Genomic DNA, 27,339 nt, shown 5'->3' with positions numbered 1-27,339 from the left:
AAAGACACAACACAAAACACGTTAATAAGTGGATGTTCTGTAGCGAAACATAAATTCTACAAAAAACAACAATACGTTGTTGTTAAAAGCCGGGAACTGCACCAGAGTATGAGGAAAACTAAACAAGGCAGGGGGCCGAGTGGAAAACAGTAAAAAAGACGGAAATCTCTGAAACCATTAAAGCTGATTTTGTGGATTTATTTTTAATTGTTCGTTTCATTTTCATTATAGAAACGTCAAATTTCGATCTCCCGGAAATCATGTAGGGTATGACTATAAAAGCAGACTAGAACATTGATTTTTATTAATTAAGGTTGAAGTCAGACTGTAGATTCTGAATCCTATTTTAAAATAATTAGATAAATTAAATAAGGTAATTTACATGTAAAAATTGTCACTTGTGTCATTTAAAAAACGTCGGATTTTGAAATACCGGAACTCATTTAAGATGCTCATATCATTGTTCAACATTATTCAGATACATAGCATTTAATGTCTAATACTTAGACATGATGTGTTTTAAGTATAAGTAAAGAAAGTTCTCTTATTAGAATTAAAACGTGTAAATGATAAATAAATAAGATATAGTCCAAGGTGATGATATAGTCCATACTCATATTTCAAGACATATACCGGCGTAGACTGGCTCCCGTCCCTATGTTTGTTCTTATTTACATATATCAGTTTTCTTCATTAAGAGGGAAGTAACTCCAGAAGGTTGTTTCTACATTGAGATTTTTTATTGCCCCTGGCTCTGAACATAGGGACTGGTGAAAGTTGGCTACCAGTGTCTCACAAATTTGTGAGACAAATTCCCATTAATTTCTTTCAGTGACAATCAGCTGCTATTACTGTGACTTGTCACCTAAGGGTTTCATGAGCTAACCATCATTTAATGAGCCGCACCTAATTTACCGATTTATGGCCTGCCTTCAGCTTGTATTGGCTTATCAGACAACAGGAATGTGCTTTTACATATTTATCAGAGGATTTATGATCTTTAGATAAAGAATTAAATATTTTTAAACTTCACTTTTAATGATGAAATGGATGAAGCTATAATTAAAAGTTTTAAAATATGAACAAATAAGACCAAACCAACAGCATGTTGTAAAAGAATATTTAAAAGGAAATTATGTTTTATTCTGTTGACCAACTGGCAACTTAACTTTTGAAATTGCCCCATTTGCATTTGATTTTTGTGCCCCCCGTCCCCACCCCCTATGAGTGGTGGGGGCATATAGATTTGCTCTTGTCCGTCCGTCTGTCCGTCCTTCCTTCCGAGAATGTTGTGTCGCACCTAGCTCCAAAAGTATTTGACGTAGAGTCACAAAACTTTACAGAAATGTTGGTCAGCATGTGTAGTTGTGCACTTGGGGTTTCGCGTCCGGATTCATTCAATCGTGTAGGAGTTATGGCCCCTGACATAGTAAAAAATTGGTCATTTTAATGTTGTGTTGCACGTAGCTCCAAAAGCATTTGACCTAGAGTCACCAAAGTTTACAGGAATGTTGGTCAGCATGTGCAGTTGTGCACTTGGGGTTTCGCGTCCGGATTCATTCAGTCGTGTAGGAGTTATGGCCCCTGACTTAGTAAACAAGAGGACCATGATGGTCCTGAATCGCTCACCTCTTCCCACATGACCCAGTTTTGAGTATGACGTCGTTTTTTCTATTATTTGATATAGTGACCTAGTTATTGAGCTCATGTGACCCAGTTCTGAACTTGACCTAGATATTATCAAGATAAAAATTCTGACCAATTTTCATGAAGATCAATTGAAAAATATGGTCTCTAGGTTTTTCTATTATTTGACCTATTGACCTAGTTTTCGAAGGTTCGTGACCCTGTTTTTAACTTTACCTAGATATCATCAAGGTGAACATTCTCACTTATTTTCATGAAAAATATGGCCTCTAGAGAGGTCACAAGGTTTTTCTATTTTTATACCTACTGGCCTAGTTTTTGACCGCACATGACCCAGTTTCGAGTTTTTTATGGCACGTGACCCAGTTTCAAACTTGACCTAGATATCATCAAGGTGAACATTCTGACCAATTTTTATGGAGATCTATTCACAAGTATGGCCTCTAGAGAGGTCACAAGGTTTTTCTATTTTCAGACCTACTGACCTAGTTTTTGACCGCACATGACCCTGTTTCGAACTTGAACTAGATATCATCAAGATGAACATTCAGACCAATTTTCATACAGATCCAATGAAAAATATGGCCTTTAGAGAGGTCACAAGGTTTTCCTATTATTTGACCTACTGACCTAGTTTTTGAAGGCACGTGACCCACTTTCGAACTTGACCTAGATATCATCAAGATGAACATTCAGATTAACTTTCATACAGATCCCATGAAAAATATGGCCTCTAGAGAGCTCACAAGGTTTTTCTATTATCTGACCTACTGACTTAGTTTTTGATGGCACGTGACCCACTTCCGAACTTGACCTAGATATCATCAAGGTGAACGTTCTGACCAATTTTCATGAAGATGTCATGAAATATATGGCCTCTAGAAAGGTCACAAGGCTTTTCTATTTTTAGACCTACTGACCTAGTTTTTGACAGCAGTTGACCCAGTTTCAAATTTGACCTAGATATCATCAAAATGAACATTCAGACCAACTTTCATACAGATCCCATGAAAAATATGGCCTTTAGAGAGGTCACAAGGTTTTTCTATTATTTGACCTACTGACCTAGTTTTTGATGGCACGTGACCGATTTTCGAACTTGACCTAGATATCATCAAGGTGAACGTTCTGACCAATTTTCATTAAGATCTTGTGAAATATATGGCCTCTAGAGAGGTCACAAGGTTTTTCTATTTTTAGACCTACTGACCTAGTTTTTGATGGCACGTGACCCAGTTTCAAACTTGACCTAGATATCATCAAGATGAACATTCTGACCAACTTTCATAAAGATCCCATGAAAAATGTGACCTCTAGAGTGGTCACAAGGTTTTTCTATTTATAGACCTACTGACCTAGTTTTTGACCGCACGTGACCCAGTTTCGAACTTGACCTAGATATCATCAAGATGAACATTCTGATTAACTTTCATGAAGATCCCATGAAAAATGTGACCTCTAGAGTGTTCACAAGGTTTTTCTATTTTTAGACCTACTGACCTAGTTTTTGACCGCACGTGACCCAGTTTCGAACTTGACCTAGATATCATCAAGATGAACATTCTGATTAACTTTCATGAAGATCCCATGAAAAATGTGACCTCTAGAGTGGTCACAAGGTTTTTCTATTTTTAGACCTACTGACCTAGTTTTTGACCGCACGTGACCCAGTTTCGAACTTGACCTAGATATCATCAAGATGAACATTCTGACCAATTTTCATAAAGATCCCATTAAAAATGTGACCTCTAGAGTGGTCACAAGGTTTTCCTATTTTTAGACCTACTGACCTAGTTTTTGACCGCACGTGACCCAGTTTCGAACTTGACCTAGATATCATCAAGATGAACATTCTGACCAATTTTCATAAAGATCCCATGAAAAATGTGACCTCTAGAGTGGTCACAAGCGAAAGTTTACGGACGCACAGACTGACGGACGGACGGACGACGGACACCACGCGATCACAAAAGCTCACCTTGTCACTTTGTGACAGGTGAGCTAAAAATTGGTCATTTTAATGTTGTGTTGTGCGTAACTCCAAAAGCATTTGACCTAGAGTCAACTTTACAGGAATGTTGGTCAGCATGTGCAGTTGTGCACCTGGGGTTTCACGTCCGGATTCATTCAGTCATGTAGGAGTTATGGCCCCTGATTTATTTTGTTTTTTAAGTTTTTTTCATTTCATAAGACCAGACTTCTTGTCCAGACTTACTCAAAAAAAAAGTTTGTGAAACATGTATGTTAAAATGTACTTGACCTAGAATCATAAAACATTAGAGGACTGTTTTATAGCCTGTGAACTGTCCTCTTTAGGATTTTACTCAGCTATGCCAGTTATGGCTAACTAAGTGAGAAATACACATAAGGTTCTTAAAAGTTCGTGTTGCAAACATCTTATTTATTTATTTATTTTGTTGGGTTTAACGTCGCACCGACACAATTTTAGGTCATATGGCGACTTTCCAGCTTTAATGGTGGAGGAAGACCCCAGGTGCCCCTCCGTGCACTATTTCATCACGAGCGGGCACCTGGGTAGAACCACCGACCTTCCGTAAGCCAGCTGGATGGCTTCCTCACGTGAAGAATTCTACGCCCCAAATGAGGTTTCGAACCCACATCGATGAGGGGCAAATGGTTTGAAGTCAACGACTCTAACCACTCGGCCACGGAGGCCCCTGCAAACATCTTAAAAATTATTTAACCTGAGTCATAAAACCATGTTACAGTGGCAGGAGATGTGTGTGTGTGTTTGGGGTGGGAGGGGGGGTCACCTGTGTGCTATGGACACACACCTACTAGTTTCCATTATGACAGCACACAATGTACCATTATTGTTGAGTCACTTCATGTACCTGAAGTGACGTCCAATCCCTTACCAAAATTGTGTACATTGTCAGTGTAAATCGAGTTTTTTGTCAGTTTTTTTACCATTTTATTCCCAGTTATTTTAAGTTTTTTTCCAGCTAATTTCCAGCTTGTTATTCTGCTATCACCAGTTATCACAGTGTGTATTGAGTTTATTATCAGTGTAGTACCAGACCTGGTAACAGCATAAAATAATCTGGCATTAAACTGACAAGTAACTAAAAACACACTATATGCAAAACACTATTAAATCATGCATGAATGAAATATTTTTAGTTTCAGTACACTTTATTGACGCAATTTAAGACACATATGACAATAGACAGACTGCAAAACTGGCATTTAACTGAAAAAAGTATGGTAATACACTGACAACACAGAACAGCTGATAATAAACGACCAATACACTAGCAATAGCCTATAGGAGGGATTTTCGACAAACCAATATAATGTCATTGTATTTCCAGAGTGATGCCAAGATAATTTGTCAGTTTGTTACCCTGTTTTTGTCAGTTTTATACAAACAAGAGCACCATGATGGCCCTGAATCGCTCACTTCTTCCCACATGACCCAGTTGATAAACATTCAGACCAACTTTCATACAGATCCCATGAAAAATATGGCCTCCAGAGAGGTCACAACGTTTTTTCATTATTTGACCTACTGACCTACTTTTTGAAGGCACGTGACCCACTTTCGAACTTGACCTAGATATCATCAAGATGAACATTCTGACCAATTTTCATGAAGATCCATTCATAAATATGGCCTCTAGAGATGTCACAAGGTTTTTCTATTTTTAGACCTACTGACCTAGTTTTTGACCGCACATGACCCTGTTTCGAACTTGACCTAGTTATCATCAAGATGAACATTCAGACCAACTTTCATACAGATCCCATGAAAAATATGGCCTTTAGAGAGGTCACAAGGTTTTTCTATTATTTGACCTACTGACCTAGTTTTTGATGGCATGTGACCCACTTTCGAACTTGATCTAGATATCATCAAGATGAGCATTCAGACCAACTTTCATACAGATCCCATGAAAAATATAGCCTCTAGAGAGGTCACAAGGTTTTTCTATTATTTGACCTACTGACCTAGTTTTTGAGGGCACGTGACCCACTTTCGAACTTGACCTAGATATCATCAAGGTGAACGTTCTGACCAATTTTTATGAAGATCTCATGAAATATATGGCCTCTAGAGAGGTCACAAGGTTTTTCTATTTTTAGACCTACTGACCTAGTTTTTGACCGCACGTGACCCAGTTTTGAACTTGACCTAGATATCATCAAGGTGAACATTCAGACCAACTTTCATACAGATCCCATGAAAAATATGGCCTTTAGAGAGGTCACAAGGTTTTTCTATTATTTGACCTACTGATCTAGTTTTTGATGGCACGTGACCCAGTTTCGAACTTGACCTATATATCATCAAGGTGAACGTTCTGACCAATTTTCATGAAGATCTTGTGAAATATATGGCCTCTAGAGAGGTCACAAGGTTTTTCTATTTTTAGACCTACTGACCTAGTTTTTGATGGCACGTGACCCAGTTTCGAACTTGACCTAGATATCATCAAGGTGAACATTCTGACCAATTTTCATGAAGATCTTGTGAAATATATGGCCTCTAGAGAGGTCACAAGGTTTTTCTATTTTTAGACCTACTGACCTAGTTTTAGACGGCACGTGACCCAGTTTCGAACTTGACCTAGATATCATCAAGATGAACATTCTGACCAACTTTCATAAAGATCCCACAAAAAATGTGACCTCTAGAGTGGTCACAAGCAAAAGTTTACGGACGGACGCATGGACGAACGCACGGACGACGGACGCTGCGTGATCACAAAAGCTCACCTTGTCACTATGTGACAGGTGAGCTAAAAACTAGATACCAGTTTTTGTCAGGAAAATCTGATATCAATCTTGAAATACACTGACTTGACACTGGTTTGTCTGAATTCCCTCCTATTGCTAGTGTGTTGGTCTTTTATTATCAGCTGTTGTATGTTGCCAGTGTATTGCCATTAGCTCATTAATAACCCAAAAATCGCTCAATTATGTACCAGTACAAGTCTGTTTTTTTCTTGACCATGAAACAAGGTCTTTCTTTTCTGTCTTCTTTCATTTCTCTACATAAAATACACTAAGTCCTGAACTTTTTTTATGTAAGGGTTAATTGTACCACAACAGTAAACACTTTCTATAGTTAGAGTTTTCATATTTAACATTTAATAAAACCTAAAAATTTATAATAAAAAAGATCCTGAGTTAATGTTACCTCCAAATAATTATCCACATACAATATTTCACACTTACATTTACTAGTAAACTGTTGAATGGGCTCAGTATCATACTCTTCTAGAAAATAACAACATCTGATGTTTTCTCAAATGACCCCTATCAAATTGGTAAGGAGAACTTGTCATTACATTTGATAGTTAACTGCCTCACAATTGATAGGGTTCTCAGTAGTTAACAGTTTACAGGGGCAATCTAGGGTTACACTGGCCAACTTTCACCAGGCTGTATGGTTCAGCCGTCAGAAAAAATTGTGCTATTTTAGAGGCGTAAAATTTTCTTACAAAATGTTTCCAGTATTTATATAAAAATAACCATGCAGCCAGGGAGCCAGGCTAATACCGGCGCATCACAGCTTAAAACAATGTTTGAGCCTACCAAATTTCTTTATAAAGTATACAGAATGAATGTATAATTTTTTGTTTAAGAACATATGTTCTTTATACGAAATATGCTATTTTTTCTGGAATTTTAGACGAAGTTTACCCTGTCTATTAAAATGAAATTTAGAACGAAAGCACACACAGAGTGCTAAGTCAAAACTTTGAGCGCCTGGAAAATTGTTGATTAGACTCATTAAAAATAATCTTATATTAATCATAGTTTTTTATCATGTTTATTATTTGTTGTATTATCACCCAGGTATGACTTAACATACACCAGTGGGAGATTGATGTAAACCTTTAACTAGAATGTGTCTGTAGGACACAGGGTGTGCCCCCCACTGGTACATTTGTCATAAATGAGGGCCAATAATTCAAATGTTTGCAGTCTTAATGGGGTATAGCCTCAACAATCATTTTATGAAAAGGATTCATTATTCTAGGCTCTTTACTTTTTGAGCTATGAGCATCACAAAGAAAAAATCCACTATTTTGGTTATTTCACGGGCCATAACTCTGTAAAAAGAGCTAAGATTCTCAAGAGGAATGCCAAGTGTGCAAGTTCACATCACGATAAAGACTCCAGCAAGGTTTCCTGAATTTACATCTGATACTTTTTGAGCTAGGCACATAATTAGGTGAAAAAGTACATTTTTTTTACTATTTCAGAGGCTATAACTTTAAAAATACGGGGTGGAGCCAGCCAAAAAATTAGGTGTGCAAGTTTATATCATGATAAAGACTTATGCAAGTTTTCAACCATATATATTAAATACTTTTTGAGCTAGGTGCATCACAAAGTGAAAATGTGTATTTTTGACTATTTCAGGGGCCATAACTCTAAAAAGAGGGGGCGGACCCAAATGAAAAATAGGAGGTGCGCAAGTTCATATCATGATTAAGACACATGCAAGTTTTTCATGAACTATATCAAATACTTTTTGAGCTAGGCATGTCACAAGGTGAAAATGTGCATTTTTGACTATTTCAGGGGCCATACTCTTAAAACAGGGGGCCGACCCAAATGAAAAATAGGAGGTGCGCAAGTTCATATCATGATTAAGACTCATGCACGGTTTCATGAATCTATATCAAACACTTTTTGAGCTAGGCGTGTCACAAGGTGAAAATGTGCATTTTTTACTATTTCAGGGGCCTAACTCTGAAAATAGGGGGCAAAGCCAGATGAAAAATAAGAGGTGCGCAAGTTCATATCATAATCAAGACTCATGCAAGGTTTCATGTATCTATATCAAATACTTTTTGAGCTAGGCATGTCACAAGGTGAAAATGTGCATTTTTGACTATTTCAGGGGCCATAACTCTGAAAATAGGGGCGGAGCCAGACGAAAAATAGGAGGTGCGCAAGTTCTTATCATGATTAACACTCATGCAAGGTTTCATCAATTTGTATCAAATACTTTTCAAGCTAGGCGTGTCACAAGGTGAAAATGTGCATTTTTGACTATTTCAGGGGCCATAACTCTGAAAATAGGGGGCGGAGCGAGACGAAAAATAAGAGGTGCGCAAGTTTATATCATGAGAAACGCTCGTGCAAGGTTTCATCAATTTGTATCAAATACTTTTTGAGCTAGCCGCGTCACGAACTTCGGACGGATGGACGGACAAGACCAAATCTATATGCCCCCACCATTCATGGGGGGGGGGGGGGGGGGTGGCGGCGGCACAAAAATGCATAAATCATGTTTCCGGTACATTAAGGCATAATATTTACATGTTACCATTCAAATAATGTAGAACATCAAATACTTGTGTCTTATCAGTACATACCAGTTACTCTGGCAACTGATGGAATATTTTTACTATTGAATAAAGAATACTAGGCACTTTTGTTAAATAAGAAAGTTAATTTTCATAGAATTTTACACTGATTTAAATGAAATAATTAAAACGTTATAACACAATGAGTGCTAAGTCGAATTGCTTTGCTTTTAAACATTCTTATAAGATTTTTAAGATCAACTATTCTTGAGGACATCCACAGAGCCTGATACATCGTTGACAATATTCGAGGTCTGAGAGAGGATTTGGAAAAGGGAAGCGCTCTCTTTTCCCTGTGTCTGATGTAAAGGTGTCGTAACGTCATCTTTTTACCATTTTGGACTATTTTTCGGTGGTATTTATATTCTTTGACTGGCGAGTCCAGCACTAAGTTTGACGGACAAAATGGCAGCTAACAACAAGGCTTATCAGTTCTGTTATCTGATTGGTCAGTTGGAACCTGTCAATCAACACTGGCGTAAGGTCAATTTTTATACCCGGGCAATTCATTTACAGAAATTGGCCGTATCTGAAATAAGTTTTGAAGTAATTTTTAATAAAATCAAGAAATAATATACAATTGATGCATAAGATCATGCACTCGTTATGTTTATCGGCTTTATACACGCCAACTGAAAATTTTCAAAATGGAGGCGGCTTACAATATTATTGACTACAGTGGGATATTAACACTACGACTGGCTAAAGTTTGACCGGTGAGAAGGCTGGGTTGACCATGGATTTATTGGTAATTTAATCTAGAATATGCATCAAGTTTTACAACTTTAAGTAAACAGATTACAACACTGAAAAAGTTGGCGATTCTGATTTTGACCAGAGGCGATAATTTGGCAAAGTGGCCGACCTTACAGTGATGATATCACTCAAATCACCTTGTAGGATGATCCCTGACTATTAAAATCCATTTAGTAATAACTGAGATTGAGTGAAAGTGTATCAAAACTTTAACCTGAAATTCTAAGTAAAAAGGGGGGATAATTCATGAAATATTGGTTCAAGAGTTATGGCCTTTGTGTCATATGATGTGAGTGATGATGTTGAACAACTGTTTTAAGTTTGAATGAAATCCATAACTGAAAGAGTGAAAGTGCATCAAATCTTTAACCTAAAATTAAGCCCGCCCGCTTAGCTCAGTAGGTAGAGCGTCGGTCTAAAGATCGCGGGGTCGTGAGTTCGATCCTCGGGCGGGGCGTATGTTCTCCGTGACTATTTGATAAACGACATTGTGTCTGAAATCATGAGTCCTCCACCTCTGATTCATGTGGGGAAGTTGGCAGTTACTTGCGGAGAACAGGTTTGTACTGGTACAGAATCCAGGAACACTGGTTAGGTTAACTGCCCGCCGTTACATGACTGAAATACTGTTGAAAAACGGCGTTAAACCCAAAACAAACAAACAAAATTAACCTAAAATTCTAAGTAAAAGGGGGGATAATTCATTAAATATTGGTACCAGAGTTATGGGCCTTGTGTCATATGATGTAGGAGATGATGTGGAACAACTCTTTCAGTTTGAATCAAATCATTTAGGAACTAGAAAATGCTTTTGTAAAAAAGAGCATGTCTCCCCCAATGCAAAGTCCTATAGGCAAGAAGTCAATAGGGGTCAGGAGCAAAAGTCAAAGAGACACTGATGGTTGGCTGCAATAGGGATCATCTACTTGGCATGTCCAGTCATCCCGCTAAATTTCAACACTCTTGGCCTAGTGGTTCTCAAGTCACTGTTCAGGCTCCTGTGACCTTGACCTTTGATCAAGTGACCTCAAAACAAGAGCTTGTCGAACACGAAATGCCCCCCTTGATGCATTTAGTAATTGCACAAGGAACAGAAATTATATGCTCACTGTAAACAAAAGTTCTACCATTCTGATTTAATCCGACACAAAACTATGCATGTGGTCCAAATTTGAAGCGTGTACCTTCAAAAACGTGAAAGTAGGTCACTAGGTCAATGTCTAGGTCAAAATTTTTTTCGGAGCACAAAACTATGCATGTGGTCCAAATTTGAAGGCTGTAGCTACAGAAATGTGAAAGTAGGTCACTAGATGAAGGTCAAGGTCAACTCATGTCAAGGTTCATCTTGCAACTCAAAACCATACATGTGGTCAAAATTTAAATGTTGTAGGTTATTGACAAGAAGACTTTAAAAACTTTTCCCTATATAAGTCTGTATGAACCATGTGACCCCCAGGGCGGGGCCATATTTGACCCTAGGGGGATAATTTGAACAAACTTGGTAGAGAATTACTAGATGATGCTATATTACAAATATCAAAGCCCTAGTCTTTGTGGTTTGAACAAGAAGATTTTCAAAGTTTATCCCTACATAAGTCTATGTAAACCATGTGACCCCCGGGGCGGGGCCATATTTGACCCTAGGGGGATAATTTGAACAATCTTAGTAGAAGCCCACTAGATGATGTCACAAACAAATATCAAAGCCCTAGGCCCTGTGGTTTTGGACAAGACGTTTTTCAAAGTTTTTCCCTATATAAGTCTATATAAACCATGTGACCCCCGGGGCAGGGCCATATTAGACCCTAGGGCAATAATTTGAATCATCTTGGTAGAGGACTACTAGATGATGCTTCACACTAAATATCAAAGCCCTAGGCTCTGTGGTTTTAGACAAGAAGATCAGAAACCGTTTTAACCTCCCTATCAACTTTCGTGACCCTAGGCCTATGTGTTCTTGAGTTATCATCCGGAAACCGTTTTACTATTCAGGGTCACTGTGACCTTGACCTTTGACATACAGACTTCAAAATCAATAGGGGTCATCTGCTGGTGATGACCAACCTCCCTATCAACTTTCATGATCCTAGGCCCAAGCATTCTTGAGTTATCATCCGGAAACGGATTGGTCTACATTCCGACCGACCGACCGACCGACATCGCAAAACAATATACCCCACTTCTTCGAAGGGGGGCATAATAAATAGGTCATTGTGACCTTGACCTTTAATAGACTGACCCCAAAATCAATAGGGGTCATCTACTCTGCATGTTCAATCATCCTATGAAGTTTCAAAATTCTGGGTCAAGTGGTTCTCAAGTTATTGATCGGAACTGGTTATCAATGTTCAGGTCTCTGTGACCTTGACCTTTAACGGAGTGACCCCAAAAACAATAGGGGTCATTTACTCTGCATGAACAATCATCCTATGAAGTTTCAACATTCTGGGTCGAGAGGTTCTCAAGTTATTGATTGGAAATGGATTTCCATGTTCAGGCCCCTGTGGCCTTGACCTTTAACAGAGTGACCCTAAAATCGTTAGGGGTCATCTACTCTGCATGACCAATCATCCTATTAAGTTTCAACATTCCGGGTCAAGTGGTTCTCAAGTTACTGACCGGAAATGGTTTTCAATGTTCAGGCCCCTGTGACCTTGACCTTTAATGGAGTGACCCCAAAGTCAATAGGGGTCATCTACTCTTCATGACCAATCATCCTATGAAGTTTCAACATTCTGGGTCAAGTGGTTCTCTATTTATTGATCGGAAATGGTTTTCAATGTTCAGGCCCCTGTGACCTTGACCTTTGACGGAGTGACCCTAAAATCAATAGGGGTCATCTACTCTTCATGACCAATCATCCTATGAAGTTTCAACATTCTGGGTCAAGTGGTTCTCTAGTTATTGATCGGAAATGGTTTTCAATGTTCAGGCCCCTGTGACCTTGACCTTTGACGGAGTGACCCCAAAAACAATAGGGGTCGTCTACTCCAGCAGCCCTACAACCCTATGAAGTTTGAAGGTTCTTGGTCAAATGGTTTTCCAGTTATTGCTCGGAAATGAAGTGTGACGTACGGACGGACAGGGCAAAAACAATATGTCTCCTGGGGTAGACATAATAACTGAGATAGAGCAAAAGTGCATCAATACTTTAAACTGAAATTCCAAGTAAAAAGGGGGGGGGAGATAAATCATGAATATTGGTGTGAGAGTTAAGACCCTTGTGCCAGATGATGTGGGTGATGCTGAGGAATAACTATTTTAAGTTTAAAGCAAATCCATCAAGTAATTACAGAGATAAGGAGAATAAAGTGAAAGTGTAAAAAAAATTTTTTAACCAAGGTGGGGATGCGGAAAGACACGGAAGCCAGGATGAGTAGGATAGCTTTCCATATACTTTGTATAGTCGAGTTAAAAAAGACTATTCCTTATTTCACATTACTTGGCTTTTTTCTTACAAGAGAATTTCTATTTCTTACATATATTATAGTTTCAACTTTGACAACATACAAACCTGTGCAATGAAGACTACATGTTTTCCACTGAACTTCTTTTCAAGTTCTCTCACCAGACGTGTCTGGATTTTCTGGTAACTCTTCAACTGAGGAACAGGTACAAAAATAATGATAGCCTTCTTACCAGCTACATCTATCTCCTGAAAAAAATACAAACATGTTTTACCTTATGTATTGGTGGTTCATGAACAAACAGTTCTTTTAATGATCATGTTCTTTTGCATTGGTCAGGCTTTTCAGAACATCATAAAATTTCATCTTGTAAAGGAAGCCAAGCTATCCTAACATTGACAAGTTAATAGTGTTGAAATGCTATCACCTTAGCTGCTGTGATGTAGAGTTCTCTCAACTGAGCCTTTAGGTCACTGTTCATCTCCAGCTCCAAGAGAGCCTGTAACAGAAAATACAAAACTTTTAGCATCATATTTCTAGTGACAACAAACTGGATTCCTTAATTGTGCTACAGTTTTACTTCAGATTGTTTCTTTCTTCAACAAATGTGAAAAGTACAACTGTTACTGACAGTAAATCTGAAAAGTACAACTGTAACTGACAGTAAATTTGAAGTGTTCATGTCAACAAGAGCTGTCCGTAAGACAGCCAGTGCTGGACTATTTGAATCTTTGTCACAGAAGCAGGAAAATTAATCTAATGTTAAAATATCAATAGAGTTTCAACCAAAACTTTAACCAGAAGTTTTCTAAGCCCAAAGGGGGCATAATTTGCCCAAAATACAAGTCACAGTTATGGGACCTGATGCAATCAATATCTTTATAACCCCGAAGACACATATGAAGTTTCAATTTAAAACCTGCATTTGTTTTGCAGCACAAACTTTAACCAGAATTTTCTTAGTCCAAAAGGGGGCATAATTTGCCCAAAACACATGTCAGCAGGGGTTCCATTTGACCCGGGAGATATTCAAAAGAGGCTCAAAGGACCCGGCATGATAATTGCCTTTGCGTCACTCGGGACCTGGAGGCATTTTCCTTTGATAATCCTTCCTCTTATCATTCATTTCCCAAAGTAAAACTATGTCCACAATAAACAGGTGTATTCAAAATAAACACTCGCGGTCATGCCCTCCTGCCTTTGATCTTCTGCTAAATCCCGCCCTTTATCCTGTGGACATGCCTGGCCGATTTTTCTTTATCAGCAAGTTACATCACGGCGAGTGCACATAGTTAATGAGAATCAATGAAGTGTTAAGATTAACTGATAAAGCATATCGATTGTGTACTGTCAACAAGGCGCCAATTATTAAATTATCTGTATTAAAGCGACCAGTTGATTACAGAGCATGTGAAAAGTGCCCTGCAAGATTTCAACATGCAAACTTTAAATTAGACCATTGTTTAGTGATCGTACCTTAATTTCAACAAGAAAATCAACAAATTTTATTAAATTTGGAAAGCAAAAATAAGTTTAGAATGTCCGTTCACGATTCTAAATACACCCGATGACATATGCAATTTTTCAAAAATTCACTAAAAACACTGACTTTCAATGCAATTTTTAATGAAAAGTAGCATCATTATTTGAGGAACTATCTCTGGTTTACCTTAGTGGACCAAGTTAACTGAGCAAAAACAACATTCAGAAGACATTACAAAAGTGTACCAGTATCCGGATAGTAAGTTTTGGATACATTTTTACAGTGTTGTAGCACTTTCCTGCTAAAAAATAAAAATATTGAAGAAAAACCTCATCAAATTCAGGGCTCCAGATCAGATGCGTATTAACGTAAATTACGCTTTGAAATAATGCATATATGCATGTCTGATAATTTTTAAGCGTATGAAAACGTATATGAAATAACAGAAACGCATGCAATGACTTTTTACTGGCGTAAACAAAATCTGAATCGTCTGGATGCTATATGTAACAGAGCACAGTCGGCATTAATTCTCCCACATTGAATGTACACACGCATTGAATGGTACTCTATAAACCTAGATTCAACTATTTTTTACACTCAATGTCTGTGTATATCAAATAGTTGGGAATTAATATTGATGGTACGGTAGTGTATTTTAAAGCGGTGTCGATTTAAAATATCAACTTCCGGTGCGGAATAAACAAAAATGTCTCTTTCTAAGAATGTTTAAGTGAACAAACACTCTACGCATTCTTTAAACCAATAAAACTGATCCCCAAAACATAGCTACAGGTATATTCAATATTCTATTTTATTCGGTAGCGAGTGTGAAGCCAAAGCAAGCCAAGGGAAAAAAAGAAGCAAAAACTTAAATGATGAATTAAAACTAAACTGCAAACAAATGCATGGGTGTTACACCCAATAAATATGTTATAAAACTGATTTCTGGTTTTTTCACATTTATAAATTTTCAGGAGTAAAATTACTTCTAGTCAATTTCAGATTTTACCATTTTACTCATTCACAAAAAATATGTTGAGTAAATACTCATTGGCCAAAAAAAATTATCTGGAGCCCTGCAAATTAACATGAATTTTGATAAATATTAATTTACAATATGAGGTTATATAACCTGAAACACACATTGTTATTATGCTGTAACATGTTCTTGGTTTTATTGTTTTATTAGCTATTTATTACGTAGTATTACTATATAAAAAATATAGTCAACTGTATTGACGTGTTGGGACAGGACTCCTGTATTTTGGAAAAGGACCCTTCAAAATTTGGACCCAAGAGTCCTGGGACTCTTGGGTTTTCAGGTCTAGTGAAACCCCTGGTCAGAGTTATGGGACTTGACCCAGTGAGGTTGGCAATTGATCTAGAAAAATAAAAAAAAAATTCCAATCTATATACCTTTAAGTAATAGCTATATGTACCTGCATGCAAAACTTTAACCAGGATTTTCTAAGTGCAAAAGGGGGCATACATGTAATCTGGCATTGGAATTGATGGGGCATAATTTGGCCAATATTCAAGTCAGAGTTATTGGAATTGATGCTATCAACTAGTTTTATAACCCCGAAGACACATGTGAAGTTTCATTTCAATATCTGCATAAGTTTTAGTGATAGTAACTTGCATGCAAAACTTTAACCAGAATTTTCTAAGTCCAAAAGGTGGCATAGTTTGCCCAAAATACATGTCAGAGTTATAGGACTTGATCCAGTGAGCTTGGTAATTGACATAGAAAAAAATAAAAAAAGTTTCAAAGCTATATGCTTTTAAATGATAGCCATATGTACTTGCACGCAAAACTTTAACCAGGATTTTCTAAGTCCAAAAGGGGACATAAATTGACCAAATTGCATGTCAGAGTTATGGGACTTGATGCTATCACCTAGATTCATAACCCGGAAGACATATGTGAAGTTTCAATTCAATATCTGCATTAGTTTTGGAGATAGGAACTTGCATGCAAAACTTTATTCAGAATTTTCTAAGTCCAAAAGGGGGCATAATTTGCCCAAAATACATGTCAGAGTTATGGGACTTGACCCAGTGAGGTTGATAATTGACATAGAAACCTTTTTACCACACAGAACAGAAGCCAAAGTAACCTCTTTTACATAACACTGATAAGTGATAATCAATAATCAATAATCGGTATATGGCTGATAAGCGTGACTGTCTTATCTGAACAGAGGTGTTGGCATTATTTTGTGATTACACACACTTATGTTAAAAATGTCATTATTTTAATATTTTCTGTAAGTTTGACATTATTTTTGTCAATATAAAGTTTATAGCAATTTAAATTCTCTTTCCGATGATACAAAATTTATTGTACTTTCTCTTTGAGTTTCGAAGATATAAAGTGTTAAAGTAAGGGAACTATATTTTTAGGCATAAAATTCTGTTTTGGATTACTTTCACACTGAAATTCATATACAATTTCATTTTGATGTTTGAAAGTTTGATTTATAGTTAATAGACTCATCTTCCGAATTGGAATCGGTAAGTATTTATATAAAAACAAGAGCTGTCTCCGTAGGATGACACATGCCCCCGATGGCACTTTGAATGAATAGTTATGGCCGATGTTAGAGTTTAGGACCTTTGACCTACGGAGCTGGGTCTTGCCCGCGACACATCGTCTTACTGTGTCACACATTCATGCATAGTTATTTTAAAATCCATGCATGAATGACAAAGATATGGACCGGACATGCCCATCAATGCACTATCATGAAAAATGATCTTTAACGTCTAAGTGTGACCTTGACCTTTGAGCTACAGACCTGGGTCTTGCGCAGTGCATGTCGTCTTACTGTGGTACACATTCATGCCAAGTTATTTGAAAATCCATCCATCGATGACAAAGATATGGTGGACCGGACACGCCCATCAATGCACTATCCTTTAATGTCTAAGTGTGACCTTGACCTTTGAGCTACGGACCTGGGTCTTGCGCACTGCACGTCGTCTTACTGTCGTATACATTCATGCCATGTTATTTGAAAATCCATCCATCGATGACAAAGATATGGACCGGACACGCCCATCAACGCACTATCCTTTAACGTCTAAGTGTGACCTTGACCTTTGAGCTACAGACCTGGGTCTTGCGCACTGCACGTCGTCTTACTGTGGTACACATTCATGCCAAGTTATTTGAAAATCCATCCATCGATGACAAAGATATGGACCGGACACGAAAATTGCGGACAGACCGACAGACAGACAGACGGTTCAAAAACTATATGCCTCCCTTCGAGGGCATAAAAACAACCATCAAACTGAATAACACTACAAAAATAACGGATCGTAAAATTTCTGAAAGTGCAAAAAGATCGTCGAGATCGAGACTCGTAACCGACTACAGTATTCTTGTGCTAAAAATTAAAATATTTTTAGATATTACGTAATATTTTGATGATCAAACTTCCGTACATCATGGGTGACTTCCACTGCAATTAACTCTTGAGGTGTCATAAAATATTTGGAAGCCGCAGTCCTTCTGTTTTGATTAACACTTCCCGTTATGTAAGGCCATAAATTCCAAGCCATCGTATACACAAATTGTTGTTTAGGGGAAATCTGCATGTATCACGCATGACCTTCATGACCTAACACATTTAAAAATACTTAGATGTTAAATGGTTGTTATTTTTAGACTGAGGAAAGTCCCGCGAACTGGCCAGTTGCAAGCAGTTTTCTCAGTAATTTTCCATGACGTAGCATCGTGCACATGTAGGAAAAAACCCCAGTGTCTTTCTTTGCAAAGTACTCGATAAATTTAAATAGTAACCACATGATCTTGTACGTAAATAATGATGATGAAATCCCATATTTTGAGTTAGTAAACATCCGGAATTTGATTCTTTAGGAAAAGAACGAAAATAAAGCGATTGATTATGAGACACGGGATAAAACGATTCTGTTCAAATGGCCGTTAATCGATATTATATGTTTCTATCGGGTAACCGATAGACAAGGGTCAATATGTTTCTGTTTGGTAATCGATAGATACGGTGATAAATGTATCGATGTGGGAAAGGGTTAAAGCTATGTTTAAACAAGAGCACCGCCTTGCGGGTGCTGACGCTCATCTGATTTTTTTTGTGTAATAGAAATATTGTCCTACCCATGATTTTCTAAGTCTAAAAAGGGCCATCATTCTTGCAAAAAGCAGGATAGAGTTATGTTTCTTGATGTTCAGTGTCCACTTATGATGGTGAAAAACTGCTGCAAGTTTTAAAGCAATAGCTTTGATAGTTTATGAGAAAAGTTGACTTAAACATAATACTCAACCAAGAAAATGATTTTCTAAGTCCAAAAGGGGCAATAATTATTGCAAAAAGCAGGATGGAGTTATGTTGCCTGCTGTACAGGGTCAGCTTATGATGGCCAACAAGTGTTGCAAATTTCAAAGCAATAGCTTTGATAGTTTAAAAGAAAAAGTTGACCTAAACATAAAACTTAACCAAGAAATCTGATATTTTCTAAGTCCAAAAGGGGCCATAAATCTTGCAAAAAGCAGGATGGAGTTATGTTTCTTGCTGTACAGGGTCAACTTATGATGGTGAACAAGTGTTGCAAGTTTTAAAGCAATAGCTTTGATAGTTTAGGATAAAAGCTGACCTAAACATAAAACTTAACCAAGAAAACTGATTTTCTAAGTCCAAAAGGGGCAATAAATCTTGCAAAAAGCAAGATGGAGTTATGTTTCTTGATGTACAGGGTCTGCTTATGATGGTGAACAAGTATTCCAAGTTTCAAAGCAATAGCTTTGTTAGTTTAGGAGAGAAGTTGACCTAAACATAAAACTTAACCAAGAAATCTGATATTTTCTAAGTACAAAAGGGGCCATAAATCTTGCAAAAAGCAAGATGGAGTTATGTTTCTTGTTATACGGGGTCAGCTTATGATGGTGAACAAGTATTCCAAGTTTCAAAGCAATAGCTTTGATAGTTTAGGAGAAAAGCTGACCTAAACATAAAACTTAACCAGGCAACGCCGACGCCGACAATCGCTCAAGTGATGACAATAACTCATCATTTTTTTTCAAAAAATCAGATGAGCTAAAAAAATTACATAAGCAGGTCGTATGTATATCCAACCTGCCGGCCGATGCAAAATGTAGGTCACATTTTACTTCTCGGCCGTATTGCCTTCAATTTTGAGCGAAATATATAATCAAAACACTGAGAGTACTGATGGTGTGGTGGATTTCAGCTGTTTTTTGTAACATTCTTAGATCAAAGTCAAATATTGAGATAGGAACCTGTGGTTTGCGCCAGAGACTTCGTCTGACTGAGGATGACATATAAAATAGATTGCATGATAAAATGTGAAACACCAACCCCCATCCCTAGCACCGGCATAAGCAGAACATTCATAGGCGACGTCGGTCAAATTGACTTGTTTATATAGCACAAGAAAGTCGAATTTTTGGTGTTTCGACAAGAAAGGCCAACATGTGATAACAAGAATTTATGTTACATTTGTGACTATCCACATTGAATTTATTACACTATAAATGACGTCGATGTCAAAGCTTTATTACACTAGTGTAGGATTGTTTTTATTTAATGGCTGCATTACACGTCAAATATGTAATAAATAGAGAATATTAGGTTACTGTCATAAATTTAAATTTATTAAGTGAGTCAGAGAAAATATAAACAAGAAGGCCATGAAGGCCCTGTATTGCTCACCTGACCTATTGGCCTAAAGATCATCAAGATTAACATTCTGACCAAGTTTCATTAAGATATGGTCATAAATGTGGCCTCTGAAGTGTTAAATAGCTTTTCCTTTGATCTGACCTGGTGACCCAGTTTTTGACCAGACATTACCCAGGTTCGAACTTGACCTAAAGATCATCAAGATTTACATTCTGGCCAAGTTTCGTGAAGATACAGTCATAAATGTGGCCTGTAGTGTTAACAAGCTCTTCCTTTGATTTGACCTTGTGACCTAGTTTTTCACCCCACCTGACCCAGATTTGAACTTGACCTATAGACCATCAAGATTAATATTCTGACCAAGTTCCATTAAGATATGGTCATAAATGTGGCCTCTACAGTGTAAACAAGCTTTTCCTTTGATTTGACCTGGTGACCTAGGTTTTTACCCTACCTGACCCAGATTCAAATTGGACCTTGAGATCATCAAGATTAACATTCCCACAAAGTTTCATGAAGATATAGTCTAAGATGTGGCCTCTACAGTGTTAACAAGCTTTTCCTTTAATTTGACCTACTGACCTAGTTTTTGACCCAAGATGACCCAATATCAAACTTATCCAAAACTTTATTGAGGGTAACATTCTGGCCAAGTTTCATTAAGATTGGGCCAAAAATTTGACCTCCAGAGAGTTAACAAGCTTTTCCTTTGATTTGACCTGGTGACCTTGTTTTTAACCCCATATGACCCGATATCGAACTTGTCCAAGATGTTATTGAGGTTAATATTCTGACCAAGTTTCATTAAGATTGGGCATAAATTATGATCTAGAGTGTTTACAAGCTTTTCCTTTGATTTGACCTGGTGACCTAGTTCTTGACCCAAGATGACCCAATCTCAAACTCGTCAAAATTTATTGAGGGTAACATTCTGACCAAGTTTTATTGAGATTGGCTCAAAATTGTGACCTCTATAGTGTTGACATGGAACATAACGGATTAGACTGGTAATGTGCAACACACAGTACTTTGCGCTTTTTTCCCGTATAAATCTACCTCCTGTAAAAGGAGGTAATCCCAAAGCAAAAAAGTATGTTTTTTTCCCAAAGTTGAATTCAAAATTCCCAAATGATTACACCTTTTAGGTTTTTTGCTGTTTTAAGATAGTTTTGCTAATTCTTATGTATATTTAGTTACATTATAATACTGTTGAACAATTACTGAAATGCAATTCATTAATATTTCACACAAAAATACATTTATGTAGATTTTGATAATTTGCAAATTGTCCCAATTAAGACAAATTCCAAGAGCATTTTCCCAATTCCACCAGTGTCGGTGGCATTCCCAAATTGATGAAAAAAAGGCCTGTAAGACAAACAAGAGGGCCATGAAGGCCCTGTGTCGCTCACCTGACCTACTGACTTAAAGATCATCAAAATTAACATTCTGACCAAGTTTCATTAAGATATGCTCATAAATATGGCCTCTAAAGTGTTAAATAGCTTTTCCTTTGATTTGACCCGGTGACCTTGTTTTTGACCCTACATGACCCAGATTCAAACTGGACCTAAAGATCATCAAGATTAAGTTCACTAAACATTCTGACTAAGTTTTATGAAGATACAGTCATAAATGTGGCATCTAGAGTGTTAACAAGCTCTTCCTTTGATTTGACCTAGTGACCTAGTTTTTGACCCCGCCTGACACAGATTTGAAACTGACCTATAGATAATCAAGATTAACATACAGACCAAGTTTCATTAAGATATGGTCATAAATGTGGCCTCTACAGTGTAAACTAGCTTTTCCTTTGATTTGACCTGGTGACCTGTTTTTGATCCTACATGACCCAGATTCAAATTGGAACTTGAGATCATTAAGATTAACATTCTGACCAAGTTTCATGAAGATAAAGTCGTAAATGTGGCCTCTAGAGTGTTAACAAGCTTTTCCTTTGATTTGACCTAGTGACCTAGTTTTTGACCCCCACCTGACAGAGATCTGAACCTGACCTATAGATCATCAAGATTAACATTCTGACCAAGTTTCATGAAGATACAGTCATAAATCTGGCCTCTACAGTGTTAACAAGCTTTTCCTTTGATTTGACCTGGTGACCTAGTTTTTGACCCCGGTTGTCAACAACTTGACTGTTAACACTCTAGAGGTCACAATTTTTGCCCAAACTTAATGATGCCATGTTCCATTGGCTGCCGGATATGAAAACCATTGAGAGAAAGGAGCTGTTAAGTGCTGCAAGGAAAGGTGGTCACGAACTGCGTAAAATTCATCGAGACAATGAAAAAGCTGTTCTCAATGATATTCATGAAGAACTTGTTAATATGAAATCAAAGAAAGTAAAAAACGCAGACGATCCAGTGGGATCCAGAGCAAAGAAAAGAGAAAGAACACAGAAAATGACAGTGACACAAATGAACTTGAACCTATACACAAATGCGAAATCGGTGAATATGTGGCTGTTGCCTATCAGGATGACTGGTATCCGGGGGTTGTTGAAAGTGTTGATACTGACTATGCAGTCGTGAAATTTATGAAACCTTGTTGAAAACCTGGATTCTACCAGTGGCCATTGCGTGCAGGGCTCGACACTAACGCTGGTCCGAGACCAGTGCTTTTCAGGGAGGACCACTAACTTCTCGAATCTGTGTGGTCCGACGGACCACTGAAAATTACAAGCAAGTCATTTTTAAAATAAATTAATAAACATTGAAATGTTCACGGTACTGCAGTTTAAAAATAGAATTTGGTTTTCCCCGTGTATTTTTTCTTGAAATTTGGAATGCCCGGATGTAACGCTGGTACTAAAACCCGGGAACGGAACACGGTAACTTATCTATCTGCTTGAACTATTCATTTACGAACTATTGAGGTATCAGTACAGTATCCAGCGTTCGGTAGACCCGAGGTTCCAGATTTTGACCCGCGAAAATCGAGAAAAACTCGTATCTGACTCGCACAGAAAATACCCCATGCGTCGGCGTGACCCGCGGAAATTTTCTTTGATGCGTCTCGAGTTCGAAAGTTCTGCCCCTGTGCCAATCAAAATCCCAGTAAATTTAAATATTGTTTGCCGCCATAAGCGGAAGTATGGCAGTAGGCGGAGCGTCGTATATTAATTAGCTACTGACATATGTCAATTGCGCCACGCGCCGACTAACATGTCATCTCGCGGTTTGTATTTAGTACAATTATAATGCCCGTCATTATCAAAAGTGTTTATTGATCAAAAAGTTCATTAAAATCATTTATTTTATGTGCTTGACACGTTTATATAAGCCGATCGGCCATTACGATCTATAGCATTTTATTTAATTTATTATCATTACCGAGGCTTTGTTTGGGCAAAAACAAATAAAAATGCTTTTAATAAGCAGAAATTATAAGTATTCAATAGGTATAATGAAAAAAAATAAGAAAATTATAACATGTATTTTATCAAGATTTTAATGTACTTTCGTTTTCCAAATTTGTCACCCGTTTTCACGGCCGTGATTTTCGGACATTTTTAACGAGATTTTCTAGTGCAATCTTAATTAAAAGTCAATAAAAGGTCTGCATTTAAGAAAAAATGACAACTGTTGCAAAAAAAGCTCTTATTTTGAAGCTAAACCCCACCCACTTAAAATATGAATTGCTGAAAAAATCTTCTTTATTGACATCTTTATTTTAAATTTGATTTTCAAAATTATTTAATAATTAAATGGCAGATGTTTATCAAAATAATAATATAACAAGGGTGCAGAATGTCACAATATACGCCCGTCACAGCAAATTTGTTTACACTAGCACCTGTATTTGCAAATGGAATTTTAATTTTCTAGTTGTTTACAATGTTGTTTTTTTTAGAAATTATTGTAATTCTTTTATTTTTCTAAGTCCACAAAAAAAATCCTTACCAGGTAGAGATACCTTAAAATACACCCAAAATTTGAAAGTAATATCAATGTTGTACCACAGAAAAGTGGTCTTGGTTTTTCCCTACGGTCAATTATAAAAAAGTTACAACGTAAGTTATTTATAGTAACAACTAAGGGAAGTTAATCTTTAAAGAGAAAAAAAAAAAAAAAAAAAAAAAATCGAAAAAAAAAAATTACAAGTCCACACAAAAATCCTTACCAGGTAGAGATAGCTCAAAATACACCTCAGAATTGGATGTAACATGCATGTTGTACTACAGAAAAGTGGTCTCGATTTTTCCCTACGACTTGTAATGAAAAAGTTACAATATAAGCTATTTATAGTAACAGCAAAGGGAAGTAATTTTAAAGAAGGGACCAGTGCATGACACTCCGTCTCATGATGGGTGTACAATTGTGCCAAGTTGCATCAAAATCCCTACATGCATGAAGAAGAAATGCTCCAGACAAAGTCATTCTTGTATCTGACCTTTGACCTTTAAGTGTGACCTTGACCTTAGACCGAGGGACCTGGTTCTTGCGCATGACACTCCGTCTCATGCTGTGAACATTTGTGCCAAGTTGTATCAAAATCCCTCAATGCATGAAGAAGAAATGCTCCGGACAAAGTTTTCATTCTTGTATCCTTTGACCTCTAAGTGTGACCTTGACCTTACCCCTAGGGACCTGGTTCTTGCGCATGACACTCCGTCTCATGATGGTGAACAATTTTGCCAAGCTACATCAAAGTCCTTTCATGCATGAAGAAGATATGCTCCGGACAAAGTTTTCATTCTTGTATCCTTTGACCTCTAAGTGTGACCTTGACCTTAGACCTAGGAACCTGGTTCTTGCGCATGACACTCCCTCTCATTATGGTGAACAACTGTGCCAAGCTACATCAAAATCATTCCATGCATGAAGAAGATATGCTCCGGACAAAGTCATTCTTGAATTTTTCATTCTTGTATCCTTTGACCTCTAAGTGTGACCTTGACCTTAGACCTAGGGACCTGGTTTTTGCGCATGACACTCCGTCTCATGATGATGAACAATTGTGCCAACTTTCATCAAAATCCCTCCATACATGAAGAAGATATGCTCCGGACAAAGTCATTCTTGAATTTGACCTTTGACCTCTAAGTGTGACCTTGACCTTAGACCTAGGGACCTGGTTCTTGCGCATGACACTCCGTCTCATGATGGTGAACAACTGTGCCAAGTTTCATCAAAATCCCTCCATGCATGTAGAAGATATGCTCCGGACAAGGTCTGTGGACGCCGCCCGCCCGCCCGCCAGGGGCGTTCCCATAATACGTCCCGTTTTTCAAACGGGCGTATAAAAATCACATGTTTTGCAGTGTTTGTAAAAAGTACTCCATGGAAGAAGAGGGGGTCTCATATGTTACTGGTTCCGTTAACTTAAAAAACAAAACAACATCCATCTTGGTAGGACCACCTGAAATTCTCTCGGACCATCAGTTTGCAAAAGCTGCTGGTCCTTCGGACCACCACTGTAAAAAAGTTAGTGTCTAGCCCTGGCGTGATGACATCCAGACAGTTAATAATAAGTTTGTAATTGAGGCTCATTTCGTTCCGGACTGTGTCAGCTCAGGGCGTCAGTGGTTTGTGACTGAACGGAAAAATATCAATGACAAATACAAGAAATTCAAGCATGATTACTTTTGAAGTGTACACTGTATGCTATGAATTCACATTTCTATTCATTAAGCTCAAAGGCAGTTTAAAAGCTAACTATCTATTGAACAATCAATGCGACATTCTAGGAAGCCACTGCATCAACATCGAGGATTTTTATTGAATTCAAATGAGTTAATACATACATTTTAACTTATACTATATTGTTGAATTAAACTGTTTATGTTTAAAACTTGTTTTATAAGCATAATAATATATTCTGTATGTCTTAGATGCTCAGTTTTCAGCCGGAAAGTACTGTTTTGTATTTGTTGATAACTGACATGTTGAAAAAATAAAATTTGAAACCAGCCTTCTTTTCCTCACATTTAAACCATTTTCTGGTAAAGATAGAACAAAATATTGGATTCAGCAAGAAAAATACCATAAGAATGCCAAGTTTTATTAAATTATCTCAACTACTTAAAAAGTTATGAATGTTTATTTGAATTTTCATGATTTTTCGGGTCTGCGAGCTCGCAACTTTTATCTATGAAAATATACTGCGGAAAATTCACGAATTTAAGTCGAAAGTTCAAATTTTGAATATTCATAACTTTTTTACTAATGGCGATATTTTAATAATTTAAACAGATTTGGAAAGCTTGAAATAAGAGCTATCAGATTAGCAACCCCAGCTTATCACTGATAAGCCTCCAGATTAACTGGAAAAATGCAAAAATCTGACACCAGTGTTAAACTTTTTCATGTAAAATCATCAAATGACATTCAATCAAAACAAGATATATATGTTTAACAAGCAAATTCGATGAATTGGAATCCCCCGCCGAAAGGGTCAGAGTTGAGGAACGGCAAAAAAATATATCCAGCAAAAAGTTAAGAATGTTACCAAGAAGCAAATAATTTCATTAGTCAAAATCAAATTAAAAGAAAATGAATGGTTTGTGGGGTGGGGCTGGGGGGGGGGGGGGGGGGGGGGGGGGGTTGGGGGACACAACAGTTTACATGTTGATTATAAACATTGATAGAAAATGAAAAATGAAAAAAAAAAAAAAAAAAAAAAAAAAAAAATGGTGGGGGGGGGGACCAAGGTAAGGTGGTGACCAGGTGTAGGTACACAACATCACATGTTTATAATAAATGTTCATGGAAAAGAATGAAAGAAGTTTAATGAAATTCTTCCAATTGGTTGGTTTGTTATGTACAGATCTGTGGATTTTTAAACAATTAAAGGGCAATAACTATACGGAAAATTGACCAATCGATAAAAAACTTGAAGGGCATCGTCGCAGTATCTTGGTTCATGTCTGTTTCAAGTTTGATGAAATTCTACCTGCTAGTTACTGAGAAATGGCTGCAGACGGACATTTTTCATTACATCAAGGGCAATAACTCTGACGGAAATTGACCTATCAAAAAAAAAAC

General features: G+C 37.3%; 1 protein-coding gene across 1 annotated transcript in view; it reads right to left on the bottom strand.

Moving 5' to 3' along the window:
- The window catches only part of LOC123524479 (40S ribosomal protein S7-like), a 65,066-nt gene that overhangs the window by 24,202 nt on the left and 13,525 nt on the right, over positions 1 to 27,339 (bottom strand). The window contains exons 3-4 of the mRNA XM_045302696.2: positions 13,587 to 13,658; positions 13,267 to 13,407 (exon numbers count right to left, since the gene is read on the bottom strand). Coding sequence (XP_045158631.1) covers positions 13,267 to 13,407; positions 13,587 to 13,658 — 213 coding nt within the window. The remainder of the gene's footprint in view (positions 1 to 13,266; positions 13,408 to 13,586; positions 13,659 to 27,339) is intronic.

This window comes from Mercenaria mercenaria, chromosome 3 (genome assembly GCF_021730395.1).
Source record: "Mercenaria mercenaria strain notata chromosome 3, MADL_Memer_1, whole genome shotgun sequence".
Taxonomy (NCBI): Eukaryota; Metazoa; Mollusca; class Bivalvia; order Venerida; family Veneridae; genus Mercenaria; species Mercenaria mercenaria.
This window is presented reverse-complemented; position numbering and strand designations above follow the sequence as displayed.